General features: G+C 50.9%; 1 protein-coding gene across 1 annotated transcript; it reads left to right on the forward strand.

Moving 5' to 3' along the window:
- The first annotated feature begins 1,885 nt into the window (after window positions 1-1,885).
- On the forward strand, window positions 1,886-20,785 carry LOC132206305 (zona pellucida sperm-binding protein 3-like). The gene is made up of 11 exons (XM_059639897.1): window positions 1,886-1,935; window positions 4,354-4,450; window positions 17,742-17,933; window positions 19,192-19,307; window positions 19,397-19,500; window positions 19,594-19,771; window positions 19,855-19,981; window positions 20,062-20,150; window positions 20,238-20,359; window positions 20,431-20,565; window positions 20,652-20,785. The coding sequence occupies exons 1-11, from the start codon at window positions 1,886-1,888 to the stop codon at window positions 20,783-20,785; spliced, it is 1,344 nt and encodes a 447-aa protein (XP_059495880.1).
- Window positions 20,786-27,502: the final 6,717 nt, after the last annotated feature.

Consider the following 27,502-nt stretch of genomic DNA (forward strand, 5'->3'; position numbering starts at 1 on the left):
AACATGTCCACCTTGGGCCTCCTGCAGTGCCAAAATGATGCCACCTGAAGGTTGCAGGAACAGCAACTCATATACCGCTTGGGAACAGTGCAGCCCAATGGTATCAAAGTTGACTTTACAAGCTTCAAAATCTCCCATTTCCCCCTACTGCATCCCAAAACCAGCCCAGCTTGTCTCGTCTCCCTCACCTATCCTTCCGCCCACCAAAACTCTCTTCCCACCTCAAGCTGCACCCCTATCTCCTCCCTACCAGCCTCATCCCACCCACTTGACCTGTCTATCCTGACCTATCCCTGCCCTAACTCACCACCTACGCTCTCCTTTCCTGGCTCCATTCCTGTCTCTTTGACCTGTCTGTCTCCCTCTACCTATCTTCTCCTCTGTCCATCTTCTCTTCATCCCTTCTCTCCCTATATATTTCAGAAACCCCTTCCCTTCCACCTTTTCTGAAGAAGGGTGTAAGCCTGAAAAGTCAGCCTTCCTCCTCCTCTGATGTTGCTTGGCCTGCTGTGTTCATCCAGTTCTACACCTTGTGATCACAGAATTTTTCCTCTTTACTGGGATGTAGTATTACTGCGGGCCATGAATTACATTCTGAAATCTCTGCCTCTGCTTTCTTACTGTCATTCCTGCTATTCTGTCAGACAAGTTCCACTTTCCTCAATCTGTCCCCATTTCACTGTAATTCCCTTTATTTCTGTTAAACGGTACAGAGAGAAAATGGGGACAGGGATGAATTGGATGATCAGCCACAATCATAGTGAATGGCAGAGCAAGTTCAAAGGTCCAAAAGGACTACCACTTTTCCTACTTGCTATGTTTCTGTGTTTCTTTGCTGCTGAGTGTGTTCTCTGCTATTAGGCTATGACATAAGGGTGAACAACCTTCCTGCAGCTATCTTGATAATTTTCCTAATAGTCTCTTATTTTTCATTAAGTTCTTCATTCTCTAAATTCAAATGAGTGGAAGCCTATTGAACTCAACTCTTCATGAGAAAATGCTTTCATATTTATCAGCCTGGTGAACTTTCTCTGGACAACTTCCAAAGCCAACATATCATTCCTCAGATAATGAGACCAAAACTGTTCAGTATTTTACGTGTGACTTCGTACTCTTTCAGCAAGAGTTGCAAATTTTTATCTGTTCAAACGAAGAATAACATTTCCTTTGCCTTTCCAGTTACTTGATGGCTGAAAGCTTTCTGTGATTCATGAAGGAGGTTTCCCAAATCCCTTGGTGTAGTAACTTTCTGCAGTCTTTCTCCACTCAAACAATATTCAGATTGTCTATTCCTTCTCCGAAAATATAACCGCAGGCTTTTGATCGCTCACCTAACGTATCTATATTGCTCGACGATTCCCATGCATGATCCCAACCGATTACCTTCCCACTTATTTCTGCGTCATCTCCAAACTGGGCTAAAATACTTTCACTTTCCAAAACCAGGTCAATAATGTCTAATTTAAATAATTGTGAACCCAGCACTGACCCATGTGACACGACACGAGAAACAGATTTCCATCCTGAAAGTTTCCCTTTAGTTCACCCCTTGTCTTCTATCAGTTCTCCGATCCTCTATCCATGCTGATGTGCTATCCCCAACAGTATAGACTCTTATTAAGTTGCCTGACATGTAGCTTGTCACAACCTTCTAAAAATCCCAATATATGCTATATCGACTGATTTCACTTCATCCAGTCTGACTGTATCCTCTTCTCAAAATACGATAAATTTGAGCAGGAACAATGCCCCCTTCACGCAGCCAGGCTGACCCTGTTTGCCCATATAATGTATTCCTGAAAGTTCTCCAATTGAAGGTGACATTGTCATTGTCCCAAAGAACTGCATGGCTGCTGTCTCATTAGATAGAGGTGATTGGTGAGGCATGGTGACCTCCAGGTTAAGAGGCCAGGATGAGAACGTGGAAACTTCATGGTAACCTCAGACAGTGCGCGAATTGAATTGACTCCCTTTGGCAGAGACTCGTAATATTTTTCTCATCGTAGAAATTATGCTAACCGATCTATAGTTAGCTGTGTTTGACTCCCTTCACTATTGCATGAATTCAAACAGGTTACTTTGTCCTGGATGGTGTCGATCCTCATAAGGCTTCATCGATCTAGGTAACTGAGGAGGAGTTTATCACTGCCCTGACTTGTACCTTTTTGATAGTGGGCAGGGTTTGAAGAGTCAGGAAGTGAGTAACTTGCCACGGTATTCCTGACCTTTGAGCTGCTCTTGTAATCAGAATATTTAAGGGGCTTGCCCAGTTCAGTTTCTGGTCACTGGTGAATCATAATCTCTCTACTTTTGAGATAAAATGTTTATTTTTTATTCTTTCTGCTAAAGAGGATAATATCACACTTTCTCACATTGTCGTCTATTCGCCTGATCTTTGCTCCCACTGCATGCATGTGAGCCTCTGTCGCCTCCTCATGAATTATTCACAACCTAATGACTTACCTTTGTGTCATCTACAAATTTGCTGACCGTACCTATCATCCCTCCATCTCAGTTACTTATATAAATTGTGAGCAGTTTACCCCAGATACTAATCTTAGGATCATTTTCTGCCCCTTTCTATGAATTGCTACTGGAACCGTCAGTGACTCCCCCATGGATTTTTCACATTGACATTATTATACCATTACAATAAGGTACAGAAATGAGAGTGCATATAAATGTTGATATATGAAAATATGAATAACATATTTTGGACAATGATGTTACAGAACAAACAAAATCTTAGGAGGAGCAACAACAAGCAAATAATTTAGTCACACTGCCGTTTTGCAGCACTTCTTGTGTAACATTATAGCCTCAATGTCCACTCTTGGCTTGATTTCCTCTCTCCACCTTCTAAGCTGGCATTTATTAAATATGGCAATTATTAACGCACCCAGGATCACCACAATAGCAATGTGTAATAGAATTCTGATCCATGGATGTATTTGGACATTGGATCCCCAATCCAGAAGCTGTCTTACAATCTGGGTTACAGATTTCCTTATCCACATGAGTTCTCATTATTTTAAGATGTTTCATCCACTGATGAATTATCTCTCTCGCCTCCCCTCACTATACGTGTCCAATCTGCTGTCAGGTGTGGAATGGGTTGTAATTCTGGGGGAACAAACCTCTGTCGGTCCTGCTCTGTATCTGTATGATGGAGCGTGAGGTTTTCCCTTATCACTGCACCAGTTAGTGGCTGGGGCAGCACCTGCTCACCAGTCTTCAAATCAGAGATCACATTATTAATAGCCACATTGTGCGCTTCCAAAGGGAATTGTCTCCGTCCCTGGGTATGATTCATTGTTGGTGTGGCTGTGCAGTCTGTTTACCCCACAAGGGCACATTGTAACAAGGACGGGTTATTCACCAGGAGAATAGACAATGAACAATATTCATAGGTGCTGCAAGCGCACTCTGGAGATCTTTGTCTCATTATCTCGTCAGGGCAGGCCCAGTGATCCTCTCGTCGGTGACATTTTGAGAAGTCTCACACTTTCTCAACACCATCCATTACCTTGGCTTGAAATGGTCGTTTATTTTAAAGATATCCAAGTACTTTGATGCTTTCCGAAATAATGGACTCTTTTTAAAGGACATTTCAGTTTATTTTCAAGTCGGGGCATATGAATCACTGCCCTAACATAATACGTCCCTTTATCTCTGTCACAAGTACACAACACCCTATTGGTAAGGGCCAAACTTCTGAGGTAACGCCGAGTTTCACTTTCCCCATCCCATTTTATTAATTGTTCATCTGTCTGGGATATTGTGACCATGTAGTTGTCGCACATCAGCCCCAAGCTTAGTCAATGTCCAGCTGGTGTATATGGCACACCCCTCGGGCTTGTGGGCCTCCTCAAAAGTATTCGCCATCGGCCGATGGGTGTAAAAGTTTTAGACATTCAACCGAGTCCAGGGTCACTTGTGACTGATCCTGACCTCTCTCGTTGGTCTGAATCTGGATGAAGTTACTTTCCCCGGTAATGAGCTGCATTTTCTGCTGAAGGGATTGTATCCGACTTTGTAATTCTGCTGTGTCCAAGGTGTTGACAGTTGCCTCTCCTGATGCATATCCTGCCCCTGGCCAACTCCAACAGTCTTTTTTTCCTTTCTATTCTCGTTGATCATAAGCTCACTCCTGCTCAATTGTTCATTCAGGAGGTGGGCACCATTCGGGAGTATTTGTTTCAGTCAAATTAAAGACTGCCTGCGCATGTCGATATCCAGGTACCAATGTGACAGATTCTCATGTCTCCCCTCGTATCGGGCCCACACCTTCCATCCTGTGCTGTAACTCACTGCATCTCGGTTCTGGTGTGGTTTAATCTCTGGGAGACACAGGGTCATTGGCTTCCTTCGGGCCCTGAAAATTATGAAGGGCCCCAGCCGTGAGCAGAAGCACCTGTCCACGTCTCTCAATGCCCTTTACCATCTGGATGTGAGTTTGCTCGTTGAGCTGGAAGGTTCATTTTCAGACGTTTCGTCACTTTTTTTTGTTTTGAAGAAATATACTTTATTCAGAGAATGTACAAAAAATAAAACATTTATACACCTAGCCAGTCATGCAAGCCGCTCCGGGTTACCCGGGGGTACATACACCAACGAAAGGAAAAAAAAACAAAACAGAGAAAAAAAAACAAAGCAAAGAAACCGCCCCAGCAGTCGTCACCCCGCACAGACCCAGTTGGCCCCCTGACCAGTTGGGGAAGGCGCCAGCTGGGCCCAGTTACCAGATAGGGTTCTTTTCCCTTTTCTGGACGAGGGGTTTCATACGGTGGTCTTTCCCCACCGCGCCTTGGCGGCGGCTGCCCCAAGCTTTAGCGCGTCCCTCAGCACGTAGTCCTGGACCTTGGAGTGCGCCAGTCTGCAACACTCGGTCGGGGTCAGTTCTTTCAGCTGGCAGACCAGCAAGTTGCGGGCAGACCAAAGAGCGTCTTTCACCGCATTGATAGTCCTCCAGGCGCAGTTGATGTTGGTCTCGGTGTGCGTCCCCGGAAACAGCCCGTAGAGCACAGAGTCCCGCGTCACGGAGCTGCTCGGGACGAACCTCGACAAATACCACTGCATCCCCCTCCAGACCTCCTGCGCATAGGCACACTCCAGAAGGAGGTGATCGACAGTCTCGTCCCCCCCGCAGCCACCTCGAGAGCGGCGTGCGGTGGTGCAGAGCTTGCGGGCATGCATAAAGGAGCTCACTAGCAGAGCCCCTATCACCGCCAACAAAGCAATGTCCTTGTGCTTGTTTGAAAGTTCTGGCGATGAGGCATTCTGCCAAATGACTTTGGCAGTCTGCGTGGGGAACCACACGACGGGATCCACCCTCTCCTTTTCTCGAAGGGTCCCGAGGATACTACGTGCTGACCACTGCCTGACGGCCTTGTGGTCAAAGGTGTTTCCTTTCAAAAATTTCTCCACGAAGGACAGGTGGTACGGAACGGTCCAACTACTCGGAGCGTTCCGCGGCAACGAGGCCAGGCCCATCCTTCGCAACACCGGGGACAGGTAGAACCTCAGTAAGTAGTGACACTTGGTGTTTGCGGACTGAGGATCTACACACAGCTTGATGCAGCCGCACACAAAGGTAGCCGTCAGGGCGAGGGTGGCGTTCAGTACGCCCTTTCCCCCATTTCCCAGGTCTTTGTACATGGTGTCCCTGCGGTTCCGGTCCATCCTCGACCCCCAAATGAAGTGGAAGATTGCCCGGGTGACCGCAGCGGCGCAGGTCCGGGGAATAGGCCAGGCCTGCACCACATACAACAGTACCGAAAGCCCCTCGCACCTGACAACCAGATTCTTACCCGCGATGGAGAGGGACCGGAGCGTCCACCTGCCCAGCTTCTGCTTCAATTTGGCGATATGCTCCTCCGAAGTCTTAGTGCATGCCCCAACTCCCCAAACCAAACACCCAGCACCTTCAGGTAGTCTGTGCTGACGGCGAAGGGGATGAAGGAGCGGTCGTACCAGTTCCCGAAGAACATGGCCTCGCTCTCACCCCTATTGAGTTTGGCACCCGAGGCCAGTTCAAACTGGCTGCAGCTGTCCAACAGTCTACTCACCGACCGACGATCGGTGCAGAAGACGGCGACATCGTCCAAGTACAGGGAGGTCATGACCTGAAGGCCTCCGCTGCCTGGGATAGTCACGCCCTTCAGGCTCACGTCCTTCCTGATGGAGGCGGCGAAGGGCTCCACACAGCACACGAACAAGGCAGGAGAGAGTGGGCAGCCCTGCCTGACTCCAGATCTAACAGGAAAACTGTCTGATTCCCACTCTTGATCGAGACTGCGCTAACGATGTTGGCGTAGAGCAGCCGGATCCAATTGCGGATGCCCTCCCCGAACCCCAATTTGGAGAGGACGTCCCTCATGTAAGCATGAGAGACCCTGTCGAAGGCCTTCTCCTGGTCCAGGCTGACGAGGCAGGTGTCCACCCGCCTGTCCTGTACGTAGGCGATCGTATCCCTGATGAGCGTGAGGCTCTCAGCAATCTTCCTGCCCGGCACAGCACAGGTTTGGTCACGGTGAATCACTGACTCCAGGACAGACCTGACCTGGTTGGCAATGACCTTGGCCAGGATTTTGTAGTCCACGTTCAAAAGTGAAATGGGACGCCAATTCTTAATTTCTTCCCTCTCCCCCTTCCTCTTGTAAATGAGGGTGATGATGCCCTTCCTCATGGACTTGCACATTTCCCCTGCCCGAAGCGCACTATTGTACACCTCCAGCAGGTCCTGGCCGACCAGGACCCACAGAGCGGAATACAGCTCGACCGGTGAGCCGTCGCTTCCGGGAGTCCTATTCCTCTGCAAGGACTTGAGGGCTCTGGCCAGCTCGTCCGGGGGTATCGGCCGGACCAGCCACTCCCTCGTGCCGTCATCTAAGACCTCCGTGATAGACGACAGGAACGACTCGGAGGCCGTGCTGTCCGTGGGCTTCGTGTCGTACAGTCCGGTATAGAAGGATCTGCTGATCCTCAAAATGTCAGGCCGCGACGACGTCACCGGGCCGTCGTCCTCCTTCAGCCGGCTAAGCACAGAGCTCTCTTTGTGTACCTTCTGAAAGAAGAAACGCGAGCACGTCTCGTCCTGCTCCACGGAGCGGACACTGGACCGGAAGATTATCCTGGAGGCCTCCGCGGTGAAGAGCGAGGCTTGCTGGCCCCTCACCTCGCGGGGGTCCTCCGTGACATCGACCCCCATCAACTGCAGAAGGAGCAGGTTCTGCACCCTTTTCTGGAGTCGCGACAGCTTTGCCCGCCTCTCTCTTGCCTTCCAAACACGCTTGAGGACAAAGAACCTCTTGATGTTCTCCTTCACCGTCTCCCACCAGTCGCCTGGAGACTCAAAGAGGGGTTTCACGGTTCTCCAACCGGCTTAAGCTCTTAACTCCCTCTTAAGCTCCTCAACGTTCTCTGGGGTCAACAGAGTCGTGTTGAGCTTCCACGTCCCCTTGCCGACCGGCTGGTCGTCCTGTAAGTGACAGTCGGCCAGCAGGAGGCAGTGGTCAGAGAAGAACACCGGCTCGACGCCGGTGGACCTCAGCGAGAACGTCCGTGACACAAACAGCAAGTCTATCCTTGAGCGGATAGACCCGTCTGGCCGCGACCAGGTGTACCTCTGCTGCGCTCCGTCTGCAGGGGTGCTGAAGACGTCGAGCAGCTTGGCGTCCTTCGCCATGCCCATCAGGAATCTGGGCGTGACGTCCAGTTGACTCCCCCCACCCGCTGTCCCCACGCCGGATCTTCCATCTGCATCGATGATGCAGTTGAAGTCTCCGCCTAGGATGACCGGCCTGGACGTAGCCAGCGGGGGTGGAAGCCGCTGCAGGACGGCCAACCGCTCACGCCGTACCACTGGGGCGTAAACGTTGACCAGCCTCAGGGGAGCATTTCTGTAGGTGATGTCAGCCACTAGGAGGCGCCCCCCCACCACCTCCTGAACTTGAGAGATGGTGAAGTCGCGCCCCGCAGCAGAATAGCCACGCTCGAGGAGCGACAGTCGTTACCCCCCGACCAGATCGAAGGCCCACAGGTCCAGGCTCCGGACCATTTCCCGTGCCTGCCGAGGTGCGGTATCCCGCACTCCTGCAGAAACAGGAGGTCCGCCTTGATGGTGGTGAGGTAGGCCAACGTGTACACACATTTCGCGGTTGACTTGACGCTGCGCACATGAATGCTCGCAACTCTTACCCCCATTGAAGGCAGTGACCACAGTACCCTCCCCAAGTCCAAGGTCCAGCCCCTCCATCTGTCCCTTCATGCCCATTGCCCGGGCTAACTGCTGGACGCTCTCTGGGCTCAGGAAACCGTCCGTGCTGCCTTCCGGTTGGCATCCCCCCGCCATGGGTGCGGAGGCAGGAGGGTCCAGCTCCGGATCAGGCTGGGGACGCGCTGTTTTATCCTTCCCGCCTGGAAGTTCCTGGGGGCCCTCCAGTGCTCAGCGGCACTTGACTTGGTGTCGGAGGGAGCCTCAGGACTCCTCATGTCACCTGGAAGCGGGGTGCTGCTTTCCTTCACCCTCGAGACCTTTAACTTCTGCTTCAGGTGGGCCCTCTCCGAATCCTCCTCGTCAGAGGAGCTCTTATAGCCCCCCTGCAGCTGCCTCTTCCCGCCTGATGGTTGCGGTTCGTGGGCCCGTTGACGCACCTTCCTCCTCGCTTTCCGGACTGTTGTCCACTCCCCTGGGTCGCCTGCCGCCGCCTCCATTGGCTCCGGGTTGTCGGGGGGGATCGGAACCTGCAGGGGTGCTTTGCTGGCCTCGGGCCCATCCTGCAGGGCTCGGCCCTCCTGTATGGCCTGGCCCTCCTGCACATTAGTGGGGTCCTTGCTGGGCCCTGGTGCCTTCCTCTCCTCCGGGGGGCTGGCCCCGCATTTCCCCTGCCGGCGACCTGGGCGTAGGTGGTAACCCGCCGCGGGCATGCCTTATAGAAGTGGACCGCTTCCCCGCAAATATTGCAGCTTCTCTCTCGTGGGCAATCCTTTGCAAGGTGTCCCTCCTCCCTGCAGTTCCTGCAGATGGTGGCTTTGCAGTCGGCCGCCATGTGACCTGACCTACCACAGGCATGGCAGACTTTAGGTTGCCCTGCATAGGTCAGGTAGCCCCTGCTCCCGCTGATCGCGAAGCTGGACAGTGGGTGTGTGACATTCCCGTCTGCACCCTAACTCAGCGTCACCTTGACCTGCCTCTTACTCGTCCAGATGCCAAAGGGGTCCACGATGTCAGTTCGGTCACCTTCCACCTTCACGTACCTTCCGAGGAAGGTCAGGACATCAACTGCTGGCACATGCGGGTTGTACATGTGTACAGTCACCATACGGCTCCTCTGCGCTGGCATCACAAACAGTGGGACAGCGGTCAATACAGAGAGGGGGCCCTCACCTCCTTTCTCCTTGAAAACCTCCAGGAAGCGCTCGCAAAGCTTTGAACTCCTGAAGGTCACGTCATAAAAACCTCCTCCGGGGAAATCCTGCAGGCAGTAAATGTCCGCAGCAGCGAACCCACAACAGCCCAACAGGACCCTCTTCACGAAGAAGGTGCGGTCCACAGGTGCACCTTCATCCACCTTCTTTACGGAAACACGGATGGTGTTCCGGACCCCCTGACCTGGGGCACGAGCACTTGCCGCAGCCATCGTTGCAGGTTGGCTGCTCCCCTGAACCAACGTTAGGCTGAAGCCAGCATTAAGACCACTGGTTGCAAGGGTGGACAGCCAACCCGACGTCCTCCTTTCACCTCCAAGACAGCACTCTCCTCCTCTCGGCCCACAAGAGAGTGGGTCGTTACTTTGTTCCAGATGTAAGCTGGTTCTCTGAGCTTGCCAGTTTGTTCCCAAACGTTTCGTCATCATTCTAGGTAACATCATCAGCGAGCCTCCGACGAAGCTCTGGTGTTACGGCCCGCTTTCTATTTATCTGTTAGGTTTCCTTAGGTTGGTGATGTCATTTCCTGCATTGCAGATGTCATTTTCTGTTCTTGTTCTCAGGGGATGGTAGATTGGCTCCAGCTCAATGTGTTTGTTGATGGAGTTCCGGTTGGAATGCCACGCTTCTAGGAATTCTCGTGCGTGTCTCTGTTTGGCTTGTCCTAGGATGGATGTGTTGTCCCAATCAAAGCGGTGTCCTTCCTCATCTGTATGTAAGGATACGAGTGATAGTGGGTCATGTGGTTTTGTGGCCAGTTGATGTTCATGTATCCTGGTGTAGAGCTTTCTGCCAGTTTGTCCAATGTAGTGTTTGTCACAGTTCTTGCAAGGTGTTTTGGAGATGACTTTCGTTTTGTTTGTTGTCTGTATAGGGTCTTTTAAGTTCATTAGCACTAACTTCACAGCTAATGAACTTAAAAGACCCTATACAGACAACAAACAAAATGAAAGTCATCTACAAAATACCTTGCAAGAACTGTGACAAACACTATATTGGACAAACTGGCAGAAAGGTCCACACCAGGATACATGAACATCAACTAGCCACAAAACCACATGACCCACTATCACTCGTATCCTTACATACAGATGAGGAAGGACACCGCTTTGATTGGGATAACACATCCATCCGAGGACAAGCCAAACATAGACACGCACGTGAATTCCGAGAAGCATGGCATTGCAACCGGAACTCCATCAACAAACACATTGAGCTGGAGCCAATCTACCATCCCCTGAGGACAAGTACAGGAAATGACATCACCGACCCAAGGAAACCTAACCAGATAAATAGAAAGTGGGACATAACACCAGCATTTCATCGGAGGCTCACTGTTGATGTTACCTAGAATGGTTCTGAAACATCTGGGGACAAACCTTCAAGCTCAGTGAACCAGCTTCCATCTGGAACAAAATAAAGACCCACTCTCTTGTGGACCGAGAGGAGGAGAGTGCTGTCTTGGAGGTGAAAGGAGGACGTCGGGTTGGCTGTGCACCCTTGCAACCAGTGGTCTTAATGCTGGCTTTGGCCTAACGCTGGTTCAGGGGAGCAGCCAACCAGCAACGATGGCTGTGGCAAGTGCTCGTGCCCCAGGTCAGGGGGTCCGGAACACCATCCGTGTTTCCGTAAAGAAGGTGGATGAAGGTGCACCTGTGGACCGCTCCTTCTTCGTGAAGAGGGTCCTGTTGGGCTGTTGTGGGTTCGCTGCTGCGGACATTTACTGCCTGCAGGATTTCCCCGGAGGAGGTTTTTATGATGTGACCTTCAGGAGTGCCAAGCTTTGCGAGCACTTCCTGGAGGTTTTCAAGGAGAAAGGAGGGGAGGGCCCCCTCTCTGTATCGACCGCTGTCCCGCTGTTTGTGATGCCAGCGCAGAGGAGCCGTATGGTGACTGTACACATGTACAACCCGCATGTGCCAGCGGTTGATGTCCTGACCTTCCTTGGAAGGTACGTGAAGGTGGAAGGGGACCTAACTGACATCATGGACCCCTTTGGCATCTGGACCAGTAAGAGGCAGGTCAAGGTGATGCTGAGGACAGGCGCGAACGGGAATGTCGTACACCCACCGTCCAGCTTCGCAATCGGCGGGAGCAAGGGCTACCTGACCTATGCAGGGCAACCTCAAGTCTGCCATGCCTGTGGTAGGTCAGGCCACGTGGCGGCCGACTGCAAAGCCACCATCTGCAGGAACTGCAGGGAGGAGGGACACCTTGCAAAGGATTGCCCACAAGAGAAAAGCCGCAACCTTTGCGGGGAAGCGGGCCACCTCTATAGGGCATGCCCGCAGCGGGGGACCACCTACGCCCAGGTCACTGACAGGGGCATTGCGGGGCCAGCCCCACCGGAGGAGAGGAAGGCACTAGGGCCCAGCAAGGACCCCACCAATGTGCAGGAGGGCCCGGCTGTGCAGGAGGGCCCAGCCCCGTAGGATGGGCCCGAGGCCAGCAAAGCGCCCCTGCAGGCTCCGCTCCCCACCGACAACCCGCAGTCGATGGAGGCGGCGACAGGCGACCCAGGGGAGTGGACGACGGTCCGGAAAGCGAGGAGGAAGGTGCGTCGACGGGCCCACGAACCACAAACATCAGGCAGGAAGAAGCAGCTACAGGGGGGCGAAAGAGCTCCGCTGACGAGGGGGATTCGGAGAGGGCCCGCACGAAGCAGAAGTTAAAGATCTCGATTGAGAACGAAAGCAGCATCCCGCTTCCAGGTGACGGGAGGCGTCCTGAGGCTCCCTCCGACACCAAGTCAAGTGCCGCTGGGGCACTGGAGGGCCCCCCGGAACTTCCAGGCGAGAAGGAGGACACAGCGCGTCCCCAGCCAGACCCAGAGGGGAGCCTCCTGCATCCGCACCCCTGACGGGGGGATGCCACCCGAAAGGCAGCACGGACGGTTTCCTGAGCCCAGAAAGCGTCCAGCAGTTAGCCCGGGCAATGGGCATGAAGGGACAGACGGAGGGGCTGGACCTTGGACTTGGGGAGGGTACTGCGGTCACTGCCCACAATGGGGGTACGAGTTGCGAGCATTAATGTGCGCAGTGTCAAGTCCACCGCAAGATGTGTGTCCACATTGAAGACTTCAATTGCATCATCGATGCAGATGGAAGTTCCGGCACGGGGACAGCGGGTGGGGGGAGTCAACTGGACGTCACGTCCAGATTCCTGATGGACACGGTGGAGGACGCCAAGCTGCTCGACGTCTTCAGCACCCCTGCAGACGTAGCGCAGCGGAGGTACACCTGGTCGCGGCCAGACGGGTCTACCCGTTCAAGGATAGACTTCCTGTTTGTGTCAAGGGCGATCTCGGTCAGGTCCACCAGCGTCGAGCCGGTGTTCTTATCTGACCACTGCCTCCTGCTGGCCGACTGTCACTCACAGGACGACCAGCTGGCCAGCAAGGGGACGTGGAAGCTCAACACGACTCTGTTGACCCCAGAGAACGCCGAGGAGCTTAAGAGGGAGTACGCCGGTTGGAGAACCGTGAAACCCCTCTTTGAGTCTCCAGGCGACTGGTGGGAGACGGTGAAGGAGAACATCAAGACGTCCTTTGTCCTCCAGGGTGTTCGGAAGGCGAGAGAGAGGCGGGGAAAGCTGTCGCGACTCCAGAAAAGGGTGCACAACCTGCTCCTTCTGCAGTTGATGGGGGTCGATGTCACGGAGGACCTCCGCGAGGTAAGGGGCCAGCAAGCCTCGCTCTTCACCGCAGAGGCCTCCAGGATAATCTTCCGGTCCAGGGTCCGTTCCGTGGACCAGTACGAGACGTGCTCGCGTTTCTTCTTTCAGAAGGTGCACAAAGAGAGCTCTGTGCTTAGCCGGCTGAAGGAGGACGACAGCTCGGCGACGTCGTCTCGGCCCGACATTTTGACGATCAGCAGGTCCTTCTATGCTGGACTGTACGACACGAAGCCCGCGGACAGCACGGCCTCCGAGTCGTTCCTGTCGTCTATCACGGAGGTCTTAGACGACGGCACGAGGGAGTGGCTGGACCGGCCGATATCCCTGGACGAGCTGACCAGAGCCCTCAAGTCCTTTGAGAGGAATAGGACTCCCGGAAGCGACAGCTTACCGGTCGAGCTGTATTCCGCTCTGTGGGACCTGGTCGGCCAGGACCTGCTGGAGGTGTACAATAGTGCGCTTCGGGCAGGGGAAATGTGCAAGTCCATGAGGAAGGGCATCATCACCCTCATTTACAAGAGGAAGGGGGAGAGGGAAGAAATTAAGAATTGGCGTCCCATTTCACTATTGAACATGGACGACAAAATCTTGGCCAAGGTCATAGCCAACCGGGTCAGGTCTGTCCTGGAGTCGGTGATTCACCCTGACCAAACCTGTGCTGTGCTGGGCAGGAAGATCGCTGAGAGTCTCGTGCTCATCAGGGATACGATCGCCTACGTACAGGACAGGCGGGTGGACACCTGCCTCGTCAGCCTGGACCAGGAGAAGGCCTTCGACAGGGACTCTCATGCTTACATGAGAGACGTCCTCTCCAAATTGGGGTTCGGGGAGGGCATCCGTAATTGGATCCGGCTGCTCTACGCCATTATCGTTCGTGCAGTCTCGATCAACGGGTGGGAATCAGACAGTTTTCCTGTTAGATCTGGAGTCAGGCAGGGCTGCCCGCGCTCTCCTGCCTTGTTCGTGTGGTGTGTGGAGCCCTTTGCTGCCTCCATCAGGAAGGACGTGAGCCTGAGGGGCGTGACTATCCCAGGCAGCGGAGGCCTTCAGGTCAAGACCTCCCTGTACTTGGACGATGTCGCCGTCTTCTGCACCCATCGTCGGTCGGTGAGTAGACTATTGGACATTTGCAGCCAGTTTGAACTGGCCTCGGGTGCCAAAGTCAATAGGGGTAAGAGCGAGGTCATGTTCTTCGGGAACTGGGACGACCGCTCCTTCATCCCCTTCACCGTCAGGACAGACTACCTGAAGGTGCTCAGTGTTTGGTTTGGTGGAGCTGGGGCGTGCACTAAGACTTGGGAGGAGCGTATCACCAAATTGAAGGAGAAGCTGGGCAGGTGGACGCTCCGGTCCCTCTCCATCGCGGGTAAGAACCTGGTTGTCAGGTGCGAGGGGCTTTCGGTCCTGTTGTATGTTGTGCAGGCCTGGCCTATTCCCCGTACCTGCGCCGCTGCGGTCACCCGGGCCATCTTCCACTTCATTTGGGGGTCGAGGATGGACCGGGTCCGCAGGGACACCGTGTACAAAGACCTGGGAAATGGGGGAAAGGGCGTACCGAACGCCACCCTCGCCCTGACGGCTACCTTTGTGTGCGGCTGCGTCAAGCTGTGTGTAGATCCTCAGTACGCAAACACCAAGTGTCACTACTTACTGAGGTTCTACCTGTCCCCGGTGTTGCGAAGGATGGGCCTGGCCTCGTTGCCGCGGAACGCTCCGAGTAGTTGGACCGTTCCGTACCACCTGTCCTTCGTGGAGAAATTTTTGAAAGGAAACACCTTTGACCACAAGGCCGTCAGGCAGTGGTCAGCACGTAGTATCCTCGGGACCCTTCGGGAAAAGGAGAGGGTGGATCCCGTCGTGTGGTTCCCCACGCAGACTGCCAAAGTCGTTTGGCAGAATGCCTCATCGCCAGAACTTTCAAACAAGCACAAGGACATTGCTTGGCTGGCGGTGAGAGGGGCTCTGCTAGTGAGCTCCTTTATGCATGCCCGGAATCTCTGCGCCACCGCACGCTGCCCTCGAGGTGGCTGCGGAGCGGGGAGGAGACTGTCGATCACCTCCTTCTGGAGTGTGCCTATGCGCAGGAGGTCTGGAGGGGGATGCAGTGGTATTTGTCGAGGTTCGTCCCGAGCAGCTCCGTGACGCGGGACTCTGTGCTCTACGGGCTGTTTCCGGGGACGCACACCGAGACCAACATCAACTGCGCCTGGAGGACTATCAATGCGGTGAAAGACGCTCTTTGGTCTGCCCGCAACTTGCTGGTCTGCCAGCTGAAAGAACTCACCCCGACCGAGTGTTGCAGACTGGCGCACTCCAAGGTCCAGGACTACGTGCTGAGGGACACGCTGAAGCTTGGGACAGCCGCCGCCAAGGCGCGGTGGGGAAAGACCACCGTATGAAACCCCTCGTCCAGAATCGAAAAAAAGAACCCTATCTGGTAACTGGGCCCAGCTGGCGCCTTCCCCAACTGGTCAGGGGGCCAACGGGGACTGTGCGGGGAGACGACTGCCGGGGTGTTTTCTTTGCTTTGTTTTTTTTGCCTTCTTTATTTTTTGCCTTTAGTTGGTCTATATACCCCGTGGGTAACCCGGAGCGGCTTGCATGACTGGCTAGGTGTATAAATATGTTTTATTTTTGTACCTGTTATGAATAAAGTATATTTCTTCAAATAAAAAAAAAATCATCCCAACCCACATCCCCATCACTGCCTCCCCAACTTCTCACAGACACAAAGACACACATTATGTCTCTGTGTGCAGCGAGCTGACCCTGCAGCCTTTCTCTCTGTCTCTGACATTTTGTGAGATCTGCAGCACTCCTCCTCATTTCCTGAACATCTCTCTGGATCAAGTTCATTGCAGCTTTTAAATCATTGCGTTTTCCTTCCATGTTTCCATTTCAGCTTTAACTGTTTGGAATTTTCCCTCTCACTTATTCTCCTTGTGAGCAGTTTCTCACATTGCACCTGGTCCTGGTTCATCTGTACCAAGTCCCATATTCTTCTGTCCCTGCAGATTGGTTACTCTGTCACTGAGGCAGGCTCCCTCCTCACAGAGTCTCTTGTCCTCTTTCTCTAGTCTTTCCCTCTCTACCTTCTCTGCCTTAACTTGCTGTCAGCCTTCCATCCATTCAGCATTGTGTTAACATCAGCCATCTAGTCTCAGTGTCTGGTACCCCCCGTCTGCACCTTTCTTCCTGCAGCTTCTGGTCAGCATCTCCCAGGCAGCGATGTCAGCAGCTTGTCCCCTTCTCCTGTCTTTCCATTCCTATTCCCCCTCCCTCTCCCTGTCCCCTCTGCAGCCTCTGGCTAACGGTGTGAAGATGTGGACTGAACGTTGCCTTCTCAAGGACAGTTGGAAGACGGATATTAAAAAGTTGGCCTTTCCAGGACGACACATCCATTACCAATAAAACTAAGCGGGCAAGTAACAAAACAAGGGAGGACCCTTGAGGGGAGTGAATGGAACGACAATGGGTAATTTCCATCTAAAATTGAAGCCAAGGTGAAAATACATTTGAAGGAAAAGTGAAGACAGGATTCACCACTGCTGGTGGATGCCAACGCATTTGATTTCATCCCAATTGAATCCACAGTGGCAGGGATTGCTGAGGTTTAGCTGCAGAGTAAAGCGCATTCTGCTCTCTCCACATAGAACACTCCCAGGACAGGTACATTGTGGAATTATATACAGAGTAATGTTCCCTTACGATGTATCAAACTCTCCCTGGACAGCTGCAGATAAAGCGTAAAGCTGTATCTACACTGCCCGCATTGACACTCCAAGGAAAGGGACAGCGCACGGTTTGATACCGAATACAGGTGACCTTCAAACGGTACCAGGACAGGTAATAGTATGGAGCAAGATAGTGAATAAACTTACTCTTTCTTTTAAACTGAAAGAAAGGTTCCCTTTACACTGCCTCAATTAAACATTCCTGGGATGCAGTGGGTTGGGAGTTGACCGGGGGAGCGGTGGTCGCTGGGTTAGGATAGAGCATGGAACATGAGACAAACCTGAAGAACACTTCTTTTGTCCAGTCCAATCCCCATCCAGGGACACTTCTCTGTATGGCTCACTGTCAGACACTCGAGGTCAGGAAAGGTTAAACCCACCAACACCCGCCTGAACCAATGATCCATGTTTGATGATTGTCCTCAGGAGCCCCGTCACCATGAGAAATTGTGGAGCTGAATGCAGTCAGGTGACAGCACAGCAACTCCCAGCCATTCCTAATGGTCCAAATGGAACACGCCCTCCTGGTGATCAATGCCAGAGTTTAGTCATTGGTGGAAATTGCAGAGACTGGGGCTGGTTCATTGGTTCAATGTTGCTGCCTCTGGCCTGATTGGTGTCAGGTGGGTGCAGGTTGTGTGTACAAATGGAGCTGGGTGGGGGCTGGAAGGGATGCTTGTGTTGTTTGGGATCATGGGGGATTTTGTAGTGAGGGGTTTGTTCCTTCTGTTGGTGTTAGTTGGAGCTGTTTGTTGCTCTGAAACTTGGCAACAGTTTCTGAGCCAGAGGTATCCATGGAGAATAGTGAGAGCCACTCCTGTACCTGAGAGAGTCCCTCCTCATGGGGGTCCCATTGGTTCCAGTTTCAGAATGTCTGAGGGTGGGAGTGTGTCTCCACTGCAGACTGTGATGGTGCAGTGTGGAGAGCACAAGCTGCTGGTCAGGGCCCAGTTGGATTTATTTGGAACCAGGCACCCAATTAAAGCTGCTGACCTGACACTGGGGACAGTGGGTTGTCGGCCAACCAGGATCTACCCTGAGAACCACACCGTCCTCTTCGATTACGGGCTGCATGAGTGTGGCAGCAGACTGCAGGTAATGAGTCCGCTGTACTTGCCTGCCTGACTTGTTCTTCCCCCCTCCTACCTTCCCACTTCAAGCTGCACCTTCTTCACTTCCTACCTACTAACCTTATCCCACCCCCTTGATCTGTCCATCCTCCCCAGACTGACTTATCCCCTTCCTACCTCCCCACCCATACTCTGCTCTTCTCCTCTATCCATCTTTAGTCTGTCTCCCTGCTTCTCCCCACTTATTTCAGAATTGCCTCCCAATCCCCTCTTCTGATGAAGAGTCTTGGCCTTTTCAGCCAAGTCAGCTTTTGGGGCCCTAAGATCCTGCTGTGTCCATCCAGCCCCACACTTTGTTATACCTGCTGGTAGCTTGGTCTGGGTGTTGTTCAACTTGTGTAACCCTGGCTGCGGTGACATGAATGGTCTCTAGCTGTATTAATCCACAATCTGGCCTTAGGCTGTGCTTGGCCTCTGCTTGAATTTCTGTCTGTTCTAGATGTTTTGAAATGTTCTGTTTCTTTGTGTACTTCCAGCTTGTTCTCAGTCAGATTTGTTTGGATGTGGTATTTTCAATTCAGTTCTCAACCATGCTCTACTGACAGCAAGATGCTGTATTGATTTGAGCTCCAAACTGTTGACTGATTAGAATTTGTGTAATATTTCTAAAGTAGTAACTTCTGTTTCTGTATTCCAGACAGCCATAGTCCCATAAGACATGGGAGTGGAAGTGAGGCCATTAGGCCCATCAAGTCTACTCTGCCATTTAAATCATGGCTGGTGGGCACTTCAACTCCACTTCCCTGCTCTCTCTCCCTGTAGCCCCTGATTCCTTCTGAGATCTGCCATGTCCTGGCCTCGACTGCACTCCATGGCAATGAATTCCACAAGCCCACCACTTTCTGGCTGAAGAAATGTTGTCTTGTTTCATTTTCAACTTTACCCCCTCTAATTTTCAGGCTGTGCCCACAGGTCCTAGTCTCGCCGCCTAACAGGAACACCTTCCGAGTGTTAACCCCTTCTAGGCCACTTTTCATTGACTTATTGCCCCTGAACACTCATGCTTATGCCTCAGATCTTTCTACCCCTGTCCCACAAATCTTGGTTCTTTACAAGTCTGTTTAGTCTCTCTCATAGAGAATTCGAGTTATTTGGAGTTGCTTGTAGCTTTGCTTGTCTGGGTCCTTAAAGAATGCATCCAATGGGATGAAGCCATTGTGAGCCCTGTCCTGCCCCTTCTCAGTTCAGATCAGTTCCTAATTCCTTAGCCTGGTATCTTTCAGATGACTGGAGATTTCCTGATCTACACCACCCACCTGACCCACATCCCAAACTATCCTGGGTCTGTCATTGTGCGAACCAATGGGGCTGTCATTCCCATTGTGTGTCGTTATTTCAGGTGAGAGTCTTCATTTGATTGATCAACATTTATTTTCAGCCACAGTGGTTGTCTTTGTGTTGTAAAATGGCTGCCCTGTCTCTACCCAGGAAGGGCAATGTGAGCAGTAACCCCATCAAGCCCACTTGGATCCCATTCAGCTCCACCAGGTCTAGAGAAGGGCATCTGTCGTTCTCCCTGCGTCTAATGAATGGTATGTGATGGCTGGCTGGGGAGGGATCTCCTGGTGTCACTCACTGGGGGTTGCACCCACTGTCTCTCCAACCCTTGTCCTCTTGTACTTCAGGTGACTGGCTTACAGAGCGCACTTCCACTGTCTACTCCCTGGGAGAACTCATTCACATTGAGGCGTCTGTTTCAATGGACAACCACGTGCCCCTGAAGCTGTACATTGACCGCTGTGTGGCTACACTGAGCCCAGGCAAGGACTCCAGCCCCAGATACAGCATCATTGACTACAATGGGTAAGGAGCTCTCTGCTTTCTCCAGCTGCTTCCATCTCAATGGCTTCACTCCATTCACTTCATGGCCCTTTGTTCACCTGCAGTTGCCTCGTGGACAGCCAAGCTGAGGACTCCTTTTCGACCTTTGTGTTGCTGAGAGACCAGCGGGAGCCGGACAAGCTCAGGTTTGACCTGGATGCCTTCCGCTTCTATGGAGATGAGCGTTCCTTGGTAAGAGCAAGCTGCTGACTGGCTTCTCCCCACAGGGTGGGAGTGGCTAAACACTGACATGTGCTGAATGTGTCCCTCAGATTTTCATCACCTGTCACCTGAGAGTTGCTGCAGTGGATCAGGGAGATTCCAGGAACAAAGCTTGCACTTTCCAGAAGCTGCACAAGATGTGAGTGTCCCCCACTCCATGCCCCTTAGTGATGTTGTTGGAGAGGTGATGCACCGTGTGGTTGAATGGGCTGTTTCTCCTATTTAGCTGGACCCCACTGGAAGAGTCGACCAGTGACGTTTGTGCCTGTTGCCATGTCGGGAACTGTGGTAGCACAGGGGAGATCGTGTTCCCGTCCAGAGGAAGGAGAGATGTTGGAGCTGAAGCTGGTAGGTAACGGCCCCACTCTGGGGACTATACCCTCCTTCCCTGATCCTGACCGTACTGTTGCTTCCTGCAGGGAGTGAAGCTGGATTGAAGTGGGAGGGTGAGGCCTCAGTTGGCCCCCTGCTCGTTCTGGATCCTGAGCTGACCAGCCTGGCAACTGAGCCCCTGACTGAGGTTGAGCAAAGGATGCAGGATATGTCTCCAGGCGGTGAGCTGTCTGACTGCTAGTTTCTTTGTGCTAGTTTCTTTGTCCCAGTTTCCCTCAGTAACCATTGGTTTCTCCTTGTTGTGTAGGTCTGCAGTCTGAGCTGGTTGTGATGGTGTCACTGACAGTGACGGCTGTCTCCCTGATCTCTGCTTCGTTGATGGCCTTGTTCCTGTACAGGAAACACAAGCAAACTCCTGTCACCTCATTAAATGACCAATAAAGCAGTGATTTGTTGAGTTTCCTGTCCAGGCCTAGTTTTTATTTTTCTACCTTCGTGGAATTTTCTAGTATTTCCAAGGAGGATTTCTCGTCCTCATTTGGCATTGACTCCCACAGTTAGGCCTCTCTTGTAACCGCCTGGAGATTGAGCTCTCTGTCACCTCTTCTAAGCTTCAGAATTTTTGATCTTCAACCTCCAACTTGCAAACCATGCGTTATTTGGACCTTTCAGTATTTGGAGAAAGCTTGTGTTAACTGTGACTCTGCCCAAATTTGAGAAGGGCACATGGCACTTGCCCCCTGAGTACATCAATAAACAATTGTTAGACAGACATCTGTGTTTAACCCTGAAATATGCTGAACTGTCATGTTGCCACGTGGGTCTACCTTTCCTCATCCCAAGATTTCTTGAGCAGAGCCCAACCTGCTCTCTTGCTTTTTGTCAATTCAAACCTGACGTTGTCCTCAGGCAGTGCTGGTGGGTGTGAAGGCAGGGTGACTATGCCACATTTCTTCCCTGGTGTTCATCTGAAACTGTCTGCTGTGCCTCTTATGGTGAGGGAGGGTGTAGCTGACTCTGAACACGAGTGGGAATTCATTTCACTGAATTCCAAACCTTGGTAGGAAATGCTGAGGAGGTCAGTTCTCAGAACACAACGTGATGTGTAGGTGAGAATGCAGTTATCTGATGTTCTTCAGACACCAGTCAGGGCCTCGGTGGAAAAAGCCTTCTCGCTAAATGCATCTGACTCCCCTTTTCTCAGGGCTGTATGTTAAATGAAATGACAGCTCATGCTCAGCAGGAGACTGAGCAGCCTTGTCCTGTCACTGTAGCTATGACATGGAGTGCTATGTTTTGTACCTCAAATATTCATTAACAAGATTAAATCAGTGGCCACAACACCATTTCAGTGTAACATAACTGACCTTCCCACCCTCCCTTGACTTCCTCTCTTGGAATAGGAAGTTTGACACTTGGTGGGTTTTGTCCCTATGGCTTTCTCACTCTTGGCAGCATGATGTGAGGGGTTGGGAAATGATTCTTAGTGCAGGGACTGGAACAAGTTCTGCAGGCCTCAATAGTGTTCTCTATTTCAGTTGCGCAGCCTGATGTCTGACTGGAGTATACATGTTGTGGTCAGGGCATGTGGTGAGCAAGTGTTTGTCTGATGTGGCTGAGGGTAGTTGTGGAGTTAGTGATCTCAGGCTTACAAATCTGACTTTCAAGTAGTTCACAATCCGAGAAAGCTGGGTACCAAATTCCATGGGTTTGAGATGAAAGCTTTCATTCCTGTGGAAAGGTCACCAGTAGGAGGAGAGAGTCTGGGGTCAAGGTGGGTTTTCAGATTTGGTGTTGGGAACCTTGGAGAGCAATGCCTGAGTGGAGGGGAAACCTCAATTAACAATCCTTCTTCTGTAGAAGGACAGCACTGTTAGCTCCAGAGTTATCCTCCCTCATTCCTCTAAATGTAAAGGTACTTTTCTCTCCACAAACTAGCACTCCAGCTACAGTACTAAATTCCAACATCCCCAAGAAATGCACATGACCATGTTAGGTACAGAGTGCAGTTCCATGTGCCCTGTTCAGACAAGGGTTCAAGAGCAGGTACTGCATGTTAGATATGGTGTGATGCTGTTTCAAGCTGCTCCCTTGACTGCCTCCCTATTAACTTCTTCCCAAACCAGCTACAGTTACACCAGGTGAAATATTGAGGAGGATAATAACATTGTTTGTGATTTGGAGAAGTTGAATGGGTGTGTAAACAAATGGTAAAGCTAGTTCAATGTGGATCAAGATAAGCTCATCCACTCGCAGCAAAAACAGGACCATGGGTTTCTATCTGAATAGAATGGAGAACAAGGGTGGGTGTGATGAATCCTGTGTCTTTTGGCACCAGTTGCAGAAAGTCTGTATGGAGATGCAGCAGGTGGTGAGGACAGTAAATGGTATGTTGTCCCTCCGTGTTTAAGGACGGAATTAGAGCTGCCTTGCTGCAAATATACAGGGCCTGAATGGCCACCCCTGGAGTACCGTGCGTGGGTCTTGTTCTCCTTTCTTGAGGAAGGGGGTACTGGCTATGGGGGTAATGCAGCAAAAGATTTACCAGACGGATTCTGAGCTTTGCAGTGTTGAGGAGAGAAGCGAACAAACTAGTTAGAACTAGATTAACTGGTGCTGAGGTGCTAGTGTTGGAGTGGGGTTGACAAAGTCAGAGGTCACGAGGTGCCAGGTTACAGTCTGACAGGCTTTTCCAATGACACTTTGTGGTGCTGCATTCTCCAGTGTCCTTCCCCTGATAAAAGGAGCAGCGCTCCAACAGCTGAAGCTTTCAGTCCTGTTGGACTGTCACCTGGTGTCATGTATCGTGTGACTTCTCAAGTCAAAATAGATAGATTTGAAGAATAAAGGGGCAATCTCATAGAACCCTGCAATATTGTAATAGGACCAGGCACAGAAAATGCAGGAAGGATATTTCCCAATGACCATGGAGTCCAGAAACTGGAATCACCGACTTAGGGACCAGATTGCAGAAATCATGGACTGCCAGACGGTAAGAAACAGTAACAAGAGTAAGTTGTTAGGGCCCTCAATCTTGCTCCACCATTAAGTAGGACTCTGGCTGATCTGGTGTTCGTGACATCCACTTTCCAAGATCTTCCTCAACCCCTTCTTTCCCACTCCTGGCCAACAATCTATATAGTTCAACCTTGGACTATAGACAAGGACTCTGCCCACACAGCTCACTATGGCAAGGAGATCGAAGGACATCGTACCCTCTGAGGGAACAAGTTCTCTCCATCTTAGTCTTATGACTTTTACCTTTTGTGAGTTGTTGTTGTCCAGAACCTTCTGGACACTTGAATACAACACACAATGTTTCACCTGCCTTTCAACCCCGCTTCAGACTCCCTCAAACTTAAAATCGGCTCTCACAAAGCTATGCTGCCTGTTGGCTTGCGATGAAGATTCTGAAAATGTTCTTCCAGTAATGGTCAAATGATTGCAATGCACTTCCAGCAATGTGCTGTGTTAATTAGCCCCTGACTACTTGCTTTTAGACGTACACAATGCAGAACTGAGTACAGAACCACAGCAGGCTGTTTGCCAATGTTGTGACAAACATGACGCCAGATTAAACTAATTCCTTCTGCCTGCATTTGGTCTATGACAATCATTGATTCATTGTAGATTAGTGTTTGTCTAACAGCTGCTTAAATGCACCTTTTTCTACCACTGCAGCTCATTGACTCCTCCCACTCTGAGCATATAAACTTGCACATCACATCTCATTTGAAATTTACCTCACCGATATTACATGCATGACTCTCCACCCTCTCATTTCCCCAGCCGAGTTGAGACAGTTCTCCTCAAATAATCTTAGAAACAAAGCTAGCTATGCCTTTCAAGTTCCCCTCTTAAAACAGTTTTACCAGCCTCTCCTAATGCTCTCAAAAGGGGTGTCACATTGCCAATTTTCCCATCTTTTGCTGACTTGCTAGAAGGTAAGGATTTTTGAAAAATGTCAACTCTCACATCCATTGTCCCTGTAGCTCAATCGTTTAGGATCCTCGGATGCAAATGAGCAGCTCCAGGGGATATTTCAGTCACTAATTTGTATAATGATACATAGTGATGTTGAAGGGGCTGAAATCCTCTCCCACGTTCCTTAGTATTTGTGGAATGTGCAATGTACCTTCCACTAGAAACACTGATGCAAAATATCTGTAACTATTTTGCCATCTCCTGGCTCCTCATAATGAACCTTCCAGGTCTGTTATCAGTGGCGTATCTTCATTTTATGTTTTAACAATCACATGCAAAGAGAATGGTCTTTCCATTTGTTTGCTAAATTACACTTGGTAGTTAATTTTTCTTTGTTTCAACTATGCTTTTAGTTGTTCTTTGCTCAAGTTTGAATTTACCACTGTTTTTAATCCCCTGAAATGGTTTTTTTTAAATGCAAAACTTGACACCAACTTTCCTGGGTTATTCAGGTTTGGTTTTTTGACACCTTGGATGGGGGGTGGTGTTGGGAGTGGGCGTCCTTTAAAATTGGACATCGAGAAGTACGGGAGTGGACTGTCTCATGCTCGGAGCAGATACGGAAGAGGGGGTGGCCATGGGTACCCGCATGGGCCCAAGCTATACCTGTCTCTCTGCAGGTTACAGGTAACAATCCCTCTTCCGTAGCTACGCTGGTCCTAAACCCCACTTCTTCCTGTTACGTTGACTGTTTTGGTGCTGCCTCATGTTCCCATGACTAGCTCAAACAGTTCATCCACTTCAACACCTTCCACCCCAACCTTAACTTCATCTGGGCCATCTCCAATACCTCTCTGTTTCCATCTCTGGCAACCAGCGAGAAACCAATATCCATTTCAAGCCCATCGAGTCCCACAGCTACCTAGAATACGCCTCGTCCCACCCAAACTCCTGCAAAAAAAGCCATCCCTATTCCCAATTCTTTTACCTGTGGCACATCTGCTTCCAGGATGAGGCATTCCACTATATAATCTCAGATGTCCATGTTTTAAGGACCACAACTTCCCCAACCACCCCCTGCTCAGTCAAGAACACCCTTGGCTATGTCTCCCACATTTCCCCCTCACACCCACCCCTCAATAAGAACTAAAACAGAATCTCCCTGGTCCTCACACACCACCCCACCAACCTCCAAATCCAACCCATCATCTTCTGACACTTTTTGGCCATCTGCAATCTGACCCTACCACCCAAGACACTTTTCTGTCACCACCCTTGTCTACTTTCCAGAGGGACCACCCTCTCTGACACCCTTGTCCACTCCACACTCCCTCCAGCCCCACCACCCTCTGCATTTCCTGCGGTTATAGGAAGTGCAACACCTGCCCCTTTCCCTCCCCACACACCCTGATCCCAGGCCCCAATAAGACTTTCCACATCAAGCAGATGTTCACTGCCCATCTGCAAATGTGCTATATTGCATCCGCTGTTCCTGATGTGGCCTCTACATCCGGGAAACCAAGTGGAGGCTTGGGGACCGCTTTGCAGAACATCTACACTTGGTTCACGCTAAACAACTGCACCTCCCCATTGTGAACCATTTCAACTCCCACTCCCATTCCTCAGATTGCATGTCCACTCAGGGCCTCCTGCAGTGCCACAATGATGCCACCTGAAGGGTGCAGGAACAGCACCTCATTCCACTTGGGAACAGTGCAGCCCAATGGTAGCAAGGTTGATTTCACAAGCTTCAAAACCTCCCCCCGCCCCACGACTGCATCCCAAAACCAGCCCAGCTCATCCCATCTCCCTAACCTATCCTTCCACCCACCAAAACTCTCTTTGCCACCTCACGCTGCACCCCCATCTCCTACCTACCAGCTTCGTCCCACTCCCATGACCTGTCTGTCCGGACTTATCCCTGCCCTCACTCCCCACCTGCACTCACCTTTACTGGCTCCATCCCCACCTCTTTTTTTGACCTGTCTGTCTCCACTCTACCTATCTTCTCCTCTATCCAACTTCCTCCCCCGTCCAATACATTTCAGAAACCCCTTCCCGTCCGCCTTCTTCTGAAGGGTCTAGGCCCAAAACATCAGACTTCCTCCTGTGATGTTGCTTGGCCTGCTGTGTTCATCCAGCTCTACACCTTGTTATCTTAGAATTTTTTCCTCTTTACTGGGATGTATTATTCCTGCGGGTCATGAATTACATCCTGAAATCTCTGCCTCTGCTTCCTTACTGTCATTCCTGATGTTGTGTCAGACAAGTTCCAATTTCCTCAATCACTCCCCATTTCACTGTAATTCCCTTAAGTTGAACGGTACAGAGAGAAAATGGGTACAGGGATGAATTGGATGATCAGCCACAATCATAGTGAATGGCAGAGCACGTTCAAAGGTCCAAAACGACTGTCCCTTCCCCTATTTGCTAAGGTTCTGTGTTTCTTTGTTGCTGAGCGTATGTTCTCTGCGATTAGGCTGTTACATAAGGGTGAACAACCTTCCTGCAGCTATCTTGATGATAATCTCCCTAATAGTTATTTTTCAATAAGATCTTCATTCATTCTCTAAATTCTAATAAGTGAAAGCCTATTGAACTCTTCATGAGAAAATACTTCCATATTTATCAGCCTGGTGAACTTTCTCTGGACAGCTTCCAATGCCAATATATCATTTTACAGATAAAGAAACCAAAACTGTTCAGTATTCTGTGTGTGGCCTCATACTCTTTCAGCAAGAGTTGCAAATTTTTATTTCTGTTCAAACAAAGAATAACATGCCCTTTGCCTTTCCAGTTACTTGATGTATGAAAGCTTTCTGTGATTCATGCAGCAAGCTTCTCCAATCCCTTGGTGTAGGAGCTTTCTGCAGTCGTTCTCCACTCAAATAATATCCAGATTGTCTATTCCTTCTCCCAAAATATAACCCCAGACTTTTGATCACTCACCAAACCTATCCCTATTGCTCGACAATACCCATGTGTTATCCTGACCCTTTACCCTCCCACTTGGTCTTGCATCATCTCCAAACTGGGCTAGAATACTTTCGCTTCCCAAAACCAAGTCAATAACGTCTAATTGAAACAATTGTGAACCCAGCACTGACCCATGTGGCACGACACAAACAGATTTCCACCCTGAAGGTTTCACCTTGAGTTAACCCCTTGTCTTCTCTCAGTTCTCCAATCCTCTGTCCATGCTGATATTGCTATCCCTAACAGTATGGACTCTTA

Source organism: Stegostoma tigrinum, chromosome 35 (genome assembly GCF_030684315.1).
Source record: "Stegostoma tigrinum isolate sSteTig4 chromosome 35, sSteTig4.hap1, whole genome shotgun sequence".
Taxonomy (NCBI): Eukaryota; Metazoa; Chordata; class Chondrichthyes; order Orectolobiformes; family Stegostomatidae; genus Stegostoma; species Stegostoma tigrinum.